The 11931-nt window shown below is 34.9% G+C and overlaps 1 protein-coding gene across 1 annotated transcript; it reads right to left on the bottom strand.

Annotated features, from left to right (window-relative positions):
* Window positions 1–1521: 1521 nt before the first annotated feature.
* LOC120165207 (homogentisate phytyltransferase 1, chloroplastic-like) lies at window positions 1522–5846 on the bottom strand. Its single transcript, XM_039174776.1, has 11 exons — window positions 5547–5846; window positions 5313–5396; window positions 5151–5225; window positions 4700–4783; window positions 4145–4234; window positions 3488–3589; window positions 2814–2909; window positions 2633–2704; window positions 2450–2545; window positions 2199–2303; window positions 1522–1754 (listed from the first exon to the last, which is right to left on the bottom strand). The coding sequence occupies exons 1-11, from the start codon at window positions 5844–5846 to the stop codon at window positions 1713–1715; spliced, it is 1146 nt and encodes a 381-aa protein (XP_039030707.1). The 3' UTR covers window positions 1522–1712.
* Between the last annotated feature and the right edge of the window lie 6085 nt (window positions 5847–11931).

Below are 11931 nucleotides of genomic sequence, written 5' to 3'. Positions count from 1 at the left end.
AGTAGAAATAGACAGAGAGTGAAGCTTTGTTTAACTCAGAAGCAATATTTGAGAAAGGTATTACAATGTTTTGTCATGAATGAAAATACCAAACATGTAAGTATCCCACTAGCTTCTCATTTGAAATTTAGTTCTCAGTTATCTCCTAAAACTAACGAAGAACGAGAGTATATGGCAAAAGTTTCATATGCTAATGCAATTGGGAGCTTGATGTATGCAATGGTGTATACGCGTCCTGAGATTTCACAAGCAGTTGAAGTTGTGAGCAGGTACATGCATGATCCTAGAGAATGACATTGGCAAGATGTGAAATGGATTCTACGGTATCTCCAACAAACCGTGGATGTTGGTTTAGTTTTTAAACATGATGAAGAACTTGGTTAGTGTGTGGTTGGATATGTTGATTCCGACTATGCTGGTGATTTGGATAAGCGTCGATCAACTATTGGGTATTTGTTTACTCTTGCTAAAGCCTCAGTAAGTTAGAAGTCTACTTTGCAATCTATGGTGGCTTTGTCTACTACAGAAGCAGAATACATGGCAGTTTCAGAGGGTGTGAAGGAAGCAATTTGGCTTAACGGGTTGATGGAAGACTTGGGAGTTGTTCAAAGTCACATTAGTCTCTGTTGTGACAGTCAAAGCTCTATTCACTTGGCGAAAAATCAAGTATACCATTCAAAGACTAAGCATATCGACGTGAGGTATCACTTTGTGCGGGAGATCTTTGAAGAAGGAAATACTCTGCTTCAGAAAATTGCGACAGCAGAAAATCATGCAGATATGATGACCGGTAGTAACAGTAATCAAGTTCAATCATTGTTTGAACTTGGTTAACATCCTGAAAATATGAACACATTTGGGTGTGTGGCGCTTGTGAGCACAATTAGAGGCACAACATCAAATTTGGGGAGTTGAAGAAGTTGAGTATGCTTAGTAATTTCAAGTCGATGTGGAGATTTGTTATGTTTGGCTTGAAATCAAATTTGGCAAGTTGGAAAATTCATCTTGGTTTATGGCCAATTTATTAGAAAATTCATCTTGGTTTGTGGCTAACTTATTGGAAAATTAATCTTTAGTAGTTGGCCAACTTTGCATATGGGAATTTCATCTTTGGTCCCTAAAATATTAGATTATTTATAAATTTAGTCCTTAAACCTCAACTATAAATAGACCAAGTATTTCATTAAAAATCAACCCAAAAATAAGTTATCTTCCTCTTGTTTTCTTCATGCTCTCACTTTGAGAATTCTAAATAATTCTATTTGTTGTAATATTTTGTTGATAGTGAAGTTATCATCCGGTGTGGTGCCCGAGGAGTAGACGATATTCTTGTCGAACCTCGTAAATTTGGTGTGTTCTCTCCCTTATTGTTTTTTATTTGATTTTTCCATTGTGTTTCAATATTCAATAGTTTGACGGGTTTATCCGCTATGCAACATTTGGTGGTTTTGATATTGACATTTTAGATCAATTTTGAAACTACGTTCGAGTGAAAAATAACCTTGTTTCCCCAACAAAAGAGTCACTCTTCCCCCCAAACAACCACAATACCATACCAAGTACTTGTTTATAGGCGTCACTTGGTACGTCTAAATCTACAATTTCGGCGGACAAATGATCTTGGATTATTCATTTTATATCTTCGACTCGACGGCATCTTTCGATCCTTACTTGTGTATGATCCATCTTTAGGGTTACATAAAGCGCTCCACTCACCTTATAAGTGGTATCAGAAGGTACTCCGCATAAAAGAGCTACAATGAGAAAGCAAATAGTTATTTAGAAAATGAACAAAAGTTTCAAGCAGTTTTCTTCGATGAAAAGGACATCAAAGAACTCGGTATACATTTGACAGTCTCTCGATCAAATTGCTAGAGCTCGTAACTTTGGACATAATAGAAAAATAGAACACAAACATGGCACGCTTAATAAGCATACGACACAGATCGTTTAAACAAGATTAACACACATATTGAAGTTAGATGCCTCAAAATCAATCCATCCCTAATTAAGACCAACAAAAATATTAACATGAAGATTATACTTTTCCCACACAAGCAAATGGAAAAAATGAACCTAGCATTCCATCATATGAATCTGATATCATCCATTTGATGAGGTTAGTCATATTTGTCATGCAAGATACTCGCATAATCTTTTAGAAACAAATGTTGTCAAAAGACAAGATAGAGGATTACCTTCCATATAAACATATAACATGATGTTATTGCAGCTTTGCTCTTCAGATCAACCGATTTGGCACGGATCCATAAAATTGCAGCCAAGATGGAATGACCAAAAACCTAAACCATTTCACGGAGAAACAATTGCATATCAGACATTGCTTATATACTTGTTTAATGAACGAGACATAAGCAATCATCTATCAAAAAATCTACACATTGTTTAGCGATAAATAACAGATATAATGGATATCTTGGTTACATACAGTGATGGCTTTGCTCCAGGTGTAAGAAGATGTTGCTCCAACCAAAATAGAAACACCATAAGCCATTTCAAGAAGTGATATACAGGTCCAAAACACCTAAGTAAAAGTAAGACGGTCAAAGAATAATAGAAACTTTAAATGGGAGAGCCATCGTGTACGAAATGTTTATGCGCTTTAACTCACCCGTTCTTGACCCAGACATACTGTGTAAGATTTGATTCCAAATATCTTGTCTCCTTCAATATCAGGTATATCCTGCACAACATCCATCACAATTTGATCATGAATTATTAAATGAATAGTGGACAAAAATCAAATGTACTTGAAGATACAGCAATTCATTAGTATAAAAAGCAATATTTACCTTAAAAAGTGCTATAACTACGGAGAAGAAGCTCATGAATGCAGTAGCAAAAATTAGAGGCTTCGAAAAGAGAGCTGGTCTGCTGAATACATGGGTCTGAAACATCACACAAAATATTAAAGCACTTTAATTTATCAGACCACTAAGAAGAACCGTCAACGTTTCAGAAATATTTCTGCAGATGAACTAGAGGCAAACATGCTTGTCAAAATTTAGTTTTGGAAATTGATAAAACATTTCGGATTGTATGTAAGCCCTGTGTCGGGATTTGATTTCCCAAGGGAACCCTCTCATCCTATAGTGACAAATTCAACGTTCCCATGGGCAAGTCTCAAATTGTAATTGTCGATATGCCTTTTAGAGACCAAGTTCAAGCATATTAAGGATACTTTTGGAGTTCTCAAACATCAAAGTTGGAACTATTCTTCTTACACATTTTACGATATTTGATCAGTTGGCCGTTAACTAACAGTTCTATCAATGATTGGTGGAACTGGAACCAATACAAGCTAAGACATACTTTAACTAGATCAATCTAGATGTAGCTATGGCATATCTCAATCAAGCAATCATGTATCTAACATGACACTGGAGAGAGAAAAAAACAGATGGTGTTATTGAGTTTTAAGGGAGAATGGGAAAAGAAGGAAGCAAAAAAGAAGAGAAAAAGCCACCTGTATGTGCAGATAAAAAGCAAGTTGAACAATCACAGCACGAACAGCTAGGATGCACATTGCTGCAACCAATGCAAACCTTTTCCATCGCAACAGCGGCAACTGAATTTACAGAAAGTTTATAGTATCATTAAAAAGTTAAAAATAAAAAACACTGTTAAATATCATTAAGTCATACCATTGCAAAAAAAAATTGCAACTTGTTATAGCATCTGTATAGGGTTTTACTTGAAAAGTTTTTTCTCTACGCAAAATTGAGAATTATGATTGTATTAGTTTTGTTAGGAGAACAGTTTATTTATTATTACTCTAGTTCAAGGAAATTTATGGATCAATTTTTTGAAGGAGTGGAGGTGGCACATAGGAATAGTGACATATGCACGGCAAAGCAAAGCAATTAGGGCACAGGGAAGCCTAAAACTTCTACACCTATTCATTTTCCATCACTACTATGAATATAAAATTGTTAACAAAGTACTGTACTAATAATAGAAATATGCCTCATCTAGCAATGTTGAGAAGCGTGTTGTGCAGCTACTTGCAAAAGAATTTGAAACAAAGGGGTTCAAGAACAAACTATAACCACACTACCATGATGTATGATATAATTATTGCTTCATGTATCTATTTGATTGAAAACTCAAAAGTTCAACTCACATTGATTGAATATGCAGTCCCAAGCACAAAACTGACGAAAAGAGCCCAAAATAATGGCCATGAACCAACAACCCATCCAAGCCAAAAGCTCTGAAGACAAAGGATATATAACAAGCTCTTAGTTGTGAATCCAAACTGGTAGGGTTAAACATTAAAAACAAATAACTAATAAGTTGGATTATTGGTAAAAAGACTAGATACACTTATAAACGATGTAGTAGTTGTCAATAGTCCCTCCATTTTCAAATTGAACATGCTTTCCCTTTCGAGATATGTCCAATTATCCAAATAAACAGTTCAAAATGGATATCTAATGTGCATATAATCACTGAGATGCAGGTACTTGCACTTCTCGACATTAAAGCCTTACTCATTTCAGTTGATAGTAACCTTTTTGATGTTCTTCAAATGTATTTAAGAAAAAGTCTTTCAATTTCCATGAGGACAATATGATTTTTTTCTTATACTGCACATTACTTCTTATAATGCAAAGATATATTCGCCACAGAAGATAATACGACAAGAACACTTTGGCATAGAACAGATTGTGAATACCATGATGGAGAATGATGTGACAATCAAGATGCCAGTCAAAGTTGAATACTCCCCTGATGCTAATGGAAGATAAGGCTTGTTAACCTACAACATAACATATCTGGGGTTAGAAAGTTCATATAATTTATCCATCCACTCTCATTTCTGGGATCATGATCCAAGTAAATTACGTACATAAGTTGCTTGTAGAAAACGGAATAGAAGTTACTGCATGATATGCCTAAAAAGGTGCAAATGCAGGAATTTTCAATAGAACCAAACACAAACAAGTATGCAGGAAACAGAAAGTAATAAGAAGGCATCTAGCCTATTTGATCAGATCAATATTGACAAGAGGAGATTCAAACAAAGCAAGATAGAGAAAGAAGATCTGAGCAAGATAAAATGCAAATTCTTTTGTTCCAATTTAAATACATGAACTTCTAGTAGTTGTATTTTCATATCTAACTACCTTGTCAATCTCTATGTCGGACAACTGATTTAGACCAACAATATAAATATTCATCATAAGAGCAGCAGCCACAGCCTGAAAAAAATTATAATAGATATGTAAATATTATTACTAATTTACTAGTAAATTTGTAAAAATGATGCAGATGTTCAGCATGATCACCTCCAATACCCCAGTATAAAACGGGGAAGAGATATCCGATAACTTCTCAACAGCAAGAAGAGAAACAGAAACAATGCTGAGTGCCTACTAAGAGAAAGAAAATGAGCTCCAAAATATAAAAAGCAAATACAAGAAAAATGCAAATGAATTTACATTTTATTACACCAATATTACTGAAAGGTTTCAAATCCAAACATAATTTCCATGTATCTATATTGAAACCAAAATCTTAACTGTTCCTATAACTGTGTGAGGCCGTGAAAACCTGTAAAAAGCATCCAATGCATTTTTAACAGAATTCCAAGGGGTATTGGGGTAAGCACCAGGATCTGATTCAAGAGGGTGACCAGAAGTGGCCTTCGCCAGAAACTTTGTACTACTTTTCTGGGAGGCTGTAGATGTTTCCTGGATACCTCTAGCATGATGCTTGACAGCATGTTGCTGAAACCTTTTAGTATAAAAGTTTTCTATGATATTATGTGAATTGCATGTCGACACTTGCACTCGTCTGGAAAAACCTGCAGCCAATAACATGCAGATTATTGTGCATGTATTGCGATTAGTGTGATTTCCACAATCTCTCTTGTAGCCTATTTGCTGAGATAGTGATTTTCTTTCCTTCTACCCGTGATTTATCTCTAGGATTTTTCACTTAAATCTGTGTATTCTTGCTTAGTGATCTCATTCGTTTACTCTTCAATATCTTTCCGATTTCGTAACATATACCAATCTCCAGCTAAAATATTCAACTATCGTTTTGTAAATACATTGATATCAATCAATAACCATTGGTAGTGTTTGACTTCAATTTTATTTTCTTAAATCTAAGTAGAACCTTCACCAATACACAATTTGAAATCCTTAAAAAAAAAGTTGGGCTTCATTTGATTCTTTCTTAATTTTTTTCTTCTTTTTTTAAATATATTTACCTTTTACTCTTTGCATTTGCTTCGGCCTTAATTTCTCACTTTTCTATAAAAACAAAGGAATAAGATTTTTCATTTTTTATACTAAATATGTAGAAAAACCTTAAACATTACAGCAGCGAAACAATTTCTAATTTTTTCTGTCAAAATTGAAACATGCTAAAACAAACCATAACACAAATCATGCGAAAGATTATAAAGGACAAAATAAAGCAGAAAAACAACTGGAAATTTACCAGGTTTCAAGTCTTTTCTCCTCCAGCTACTCCTTCCTAAATTGTGTTGATTCCATAAGTAAAACAAATTAGCCCAAACTATAACAGGAAGGAAATGAAATTAAAAAAATAGCTCACATAATAACAATAATTTAATTCGCAAAAAAAAAATTCAAAAACAAAAACAAATGAGACAGACCAGGGATGAACAAAGAATGTCCTCCAATAGAAGACCCGAGAATCAAAGTATCCATCGGAAGTGTCGAAACCAGCAAAAAAAAAACCCTTCTTTCTGCACTCACACAATCGAATCAAATGGAAAAAGTAGGGAGCTTTAACGAAAGGAGAAAATGGGGTTTTTATGGGAGAGAGATTTCAGGTGAAGTAAACGAAGATGGGTTGACTGTGAATGGAAAGAGAAATCGGTTACTGCTTTGCAACAGAGGAACAGACAGCGGCATATAATGGTGGCGTAGCTACCCTCAACTCTTCCTATTGTACACAAACGGGAAAGCTCAGTGGACCTCGCTTTTTATTTTGTTTTGATTCGATAAACATTTCGGTTAGGAATTTGATTTGTATGTTGATGATAAATTGAAAAACTTCCATATATGCTTATTTATTTAATTTTTAGAGCTTTTTTTCAATGTTAATTCTATTGAGTTAAACATTCACACAATATTTGTACTCCTTGAATCATCCAACAGAGATTGTGTGTTCAAATTTCGATATAAGAGTATAAAATGTTGTGAATAATTTAAGTCTTGTATAAAAATTGGATGTAATAAAATGTAGGAACCCATTATTCCCAACATGTGAGCCAAATCTAACCTGGTCTGACGTGTCATTCGCGGAGAGAGAAAGAGAGGGGAAAAAAGCTTCATACGTCCTCTTTACTCTAAAATAATTAACGTAGATATTGTATTATTTTTTTCCTAATATGAAATTCTAATTCAGAAAATAAATTTAATGTGTCCTTATGTCTAATATTTTTTATCGTTGACTGTTACGATATTAAAGTAGTAGTTCACATAACTGACATGACTATCTACTGTGTTAACGTGGCAATCTATAGTGATTGATAATGTAACAGATAATATGACAGATGAGCTAAATTGATAACTCAAACATGTCAGATGGATTACCACGTCAATATCGTAGATCGTCATATCAACATTCTGAACTGCCTCATCAATACCAAAATGGTCAAACGAAGAAAAACGTTAATAAAAAAGTCACATTAAATTTATTTTATTAGTTAGAGGGTTATATCGAAAGAAAAAATAATATGATAAAAAAAATTTCAAAAGTAAAAGAACATCTTATGCTTTTTGCCAAAAATATATATGCTCAGTGTTTTCCCTCACTAAATAGCACTGTTTATAGGAAGACGGTAAGATTCTTTTTTATATTTTTGGTCATCTCTGTATATTCCCTCCTCAGTGCAGGTAAGCGCTCGGCAGATGACAATTCGTAGTTTTTATAGAAGTTTGGACTAAAAGCCCCCTGAACTATACATATTTTATTGAGTTATTCCTTAAAGTATTTTTGTATCGTCCCCAAATAATCCACTACGATTATTATTTCCTCAAATAAGGTGAAATCTACAGTGTTGCATTCGTTCAAGGGATCTCTCGGCGTCTTCAACAGAAAAATTTCCATGCAAATATGGATCTCTCGGCGTCTTCATGTAACCCATTTGTGGAATACTCAACGTCTTCATGTTTAAATTTTCGTTGGAATGCTCGGCGTCTTCAGCTCTGTCTGCGTGAACGTGATTTCCCTGCATTTTGCATGGAAGGCCGGGAACGGGCATCTCTGCATGGGAATCTCTTCATGCATGCAGAGATGCTCTACATGCGTTTAGAAATGTGAAGCAATAATGCACCGAATATGATGTATAAATAGAAAGATAGTGGAATGCTCGGCGACTTCAAGAGAAAATTTCCATGGGAATATAGAATGCTCGGCGTCTTCAACTCTGTCTGCGTGAACGTGATTTCTCTGCATTTTGCATGGGGCGGGGACGGGAATCTCTGCATGCATGCAAAGATGCTCTGCAAGCGTTTAGAAATGGGCAGTAATAATGGATGCACAATGGGCACCAATAATGGTGCTATTGTGAAGCAATAATGCACCGAATATGATTTATAAATAGGAGGATAGTGGTGTTGGGTTGGGAGAGTGAGTTCGGGGAGAAGTTAGAAAAGAAGGGAAGAGAAGAAAAGCTTGCATGTTCGAGAGTTATTTCGGGAAAAAAATGAGATAAAAAAGTTCGAACAAAGGAAGAAATAAATTGAATATTTGGTAAGTTTTATGTAAATTTTATTGTTTTGTTATTTTACGTTTAAATAGAAATTAATTAGATAATTTTTTTGATTTTACAGAATGAACTATATTTTTGATTTTGTTATTGAGTAAAATAAATTATGAGACTAGTTATTTTGATTTAACAGATTTTTGTGTTTAAATTTTCTTTAATTATGATTAATAATATACTTGGAATATTTAATTATTGAGTAATAATTATCTTTTAATAACTTAAGTAGGTTAGTGATTGGTGGTTATTAATTATCCAGTACTATCTCGGTAGGTTGGTGGTTGCAGAGGAAAGTATAATGAATTTGTGAGTAATTAATTCGAAGTAATAATTAGATGGTATAAAAAATATGAAGTAATAAATTTAATCATTAATATAATGTAATCATAGTATTTAAGCATTATTTTTTTAAAAAATTGTTAACATATTTACATTTATTATTTATAATTTTGTAAATAATTAATTTTCATTATAATTATGAATGTAATTTATTCTGAATATCTATATTTTTACGTGTAGAGAAAATGAGCAACAAATTTTTCACGATTGTCCATTACAATGGACATATGATGAAAAATGAGGTCGGGGTTATTTTTCAGTCTGAATCACCTATAAATATGATGTTTAAAAGGGACATCACATTTGTAGAGATGAAGGAGATGATAGAAAGAAAAATTTGTGCTAAAGTTGATGGTTTGAGGTACAGGTTTATGGTATGTCCTAATACGATCAGGTATGTTATAGTACCACTTGAAGAAGATGATGATATTATAACTATGGTTGAATTACATGACTCAACAAATATTCCAATTATTGAGTTATTTGTTGAGTTGTGTAATATATCTAATGTGTCTGGGTCATCAAGAAATACGGTTGGAACTTCATCTCAAATGGGTTTCGAGAGTCATTTCGATAACCCGACATATAGGTCGATGAACAGCTTTATGGTGATGTTGGAAAGTGCAAATGAAGTTGGTGGAATATCTGGAGCCGCAGAGTATGACGCTGAAAACCGCTGGGAAGAAATACTTGAAGATTCCATTGAAGATGAAAAAATTGAGGAACATCTTTTAGCTGAGGATGAAGCCATGTTCGATGGTGATGAAGATGATATCAATATTGATGAATATCTGACACCGTATCAACCTACCCCTCACATGCAGGAGATTGATTATGAAGCAATGAGGGCACCAGAATTCCCGGAGATGCCACATTTAACTTCAGGCTACATGATTGAATCGTCTAATAACTCTGGTGAATTATCAGTTGGGAAGCAATACAGAGGAAAAAAAGAAGCTACACTAGCGATTAAAGAGTATTGCATAAGAGGCCATATAGATTGCAAGGTTGCAGAGTCCAACCAGAAAATTGTGTACGCGAAGTGTGTTAAATATGGGCCCGAGTGTAAGTGACTGATCAGAGTGTCCAAAATGCAGAGGCAAGATGCTTGAGTCATCACAAGGTACAATGGTCCACACACATGTTTGCAAAACTCTATCGAACAAGACCACCAACTACTAGACTCTGATGTAATTTGTCAATATGTGTAGGTTTTGGTTGAACAAAATCCAAGGATCCCTTTCTCGGTATTAGCTGCATCTATTCGAGACCAGATCGGATACAATGTTAAATACAAACCCGTTTGGCATACGAAAGAGAATGCAAGGAGATTGATATATGGTGATTGGGATACATCCTACAATGAGTTACCAGATTTGTTACGAGCTATGAAACAATTCATACCTGGAACCATCGTGAAGTCTCAGACCATGCCTGTATACGATCGAGAAGGTCAACTTCTTCAAGGGAAGAGAATATTCCATAGATTGTTTTGGGCATTCAAGTCATGCATAGAAGGTTTTCCATTTTGCAAAAGTATGGTCCAAGTAGATGGTACGTAGTTATACGGTCAATACTGACATATATTATTGATAGCAATTGCGCAGGATGGTCAACGAAATATATTCCCAATTGTATTCGCCATCATTGAATGAGAGACGACAGAGGCTTGAGACTTCTTTCTGAATAATCTATATAAGTATGTCATCCGAGAAGAAGGGGTTTCCTTGATATCCGATCGAGGGACAGGCCTTTTGGCAGCAATTGAACAATTGAGAAGTCGTTGGACACCTTCGCACGTATATCCCGTATATTGCATACGTCATATTAGTAAGAATTATATTGAGAAGTTTCATAACGGCCGTATTCGTAGGGAGATATTCAGCATAGGTAAGTTTTATTTTCAGCATTTGTACCCATTTATGTGTTTGTTTATAAATTAACTTTAACACAATATCTATTTTGAAACATGATATGAATTACGCCAACCAAATTTTGATAAGAGATTGGAGGATTTGAAGGCCATAGATGAGCGCGTTTGGAAGTGAGCGTCGAAAATCGAATAGGAGAAGTGGTCGCAAGCATACGATGGTGGTCGACGATACAGACACATGACTACAAACCTTGCTGAGGTCATTAATTCAGTACTAAAAGGTACATGCCATCTCCCAATAGCGAGTGTGGTGAAAGAGACATACTTTAGGTTGGCTAAAGTTTGGTCTGATAAAGGGAAAGAGATCGAGTGTCTGATAAATCGAGGTAAAATCTGGGCTCCGACGGTGGTAGAAGCAAATGAGCGTATGGCAATCTCAATGTTTGTTCATGACTTCGATAGAATTAGACATACTTTTGTTGTCATCGCATGCATACGTTGCAACGAAGGAGAAAATCGATAATCATATACTGTTAATTTACGACAAAGATGGTGTGATTGTGGCCGCTTTCAGGCGTGGAGATATCCGTGTGCTCATGCAGTCGCTGCATGTATACATAGTGGAATCAATTCATACACTTATGTTGATGAGTGCTTTCACCTACAAAGGATATTAAATATATACAGTCATGAGTTCAGACCGATCCCAAATGAATCTTATTGGGAGAATCGAGATCATGATGAATGGTTGCCAAATCCACTACTTCGTAGAAGTCCGACGGGTCGACCGAAATCTACTCGTATTCATACCAGTATGGATATCGGATATCCATATTAGAGAGAAAGGCCAACCGAAGAAATGTGGATTATGTAGAGGTGAAGGTCATTAAAAAAAAATTGTCCAAACCTTCCATGGTACAGGCCTCAGCAGTAATCTTATTTCTAT

This window comes from Hibiscus syriacus, unplaced genomic scaffold (genome assembly GCF_006381635.1).
Source record: "Hibiscus syriacus cultivar Baekdansim isolate YM2019G1 unplaced genomic scaffold, ASM638163v2 tig00111582_pilon, whole genome shotgun sequence".
NCBI lineage: Eukaryota > Viridiplantae > Streptophyta > Magnoliopsida > Malvales > Malvaceae > Hibiscus > Hibiscus syriacus.
This window is presented reverse-complemented; position numbering and strand designations above follow the sequence as displayed.

Coding starts and splice junctions, on each gene's coding strand:
- LOC120165207 (XM_039174776.1), bottom strand. CDS start 5,846: ATGTTATTGGCTGCAGGTTTTTCCAGACGAGTGCAAGTGTCGACATGC. Junction 2,910..3,487: donor CTTTTTATCTGCACATACAG/GTGGCTTTTTCT, acceptor GTGATGTTTCAG/ACCCATGTATTCAGCAGACC. Junction 2,304..2,449: donor CCTGGAGCAAAGCCATCACT/GTATGTAACCAA, acceptor GAAATGGTTTAG/GTTTTTGGTCATTCCATCTT.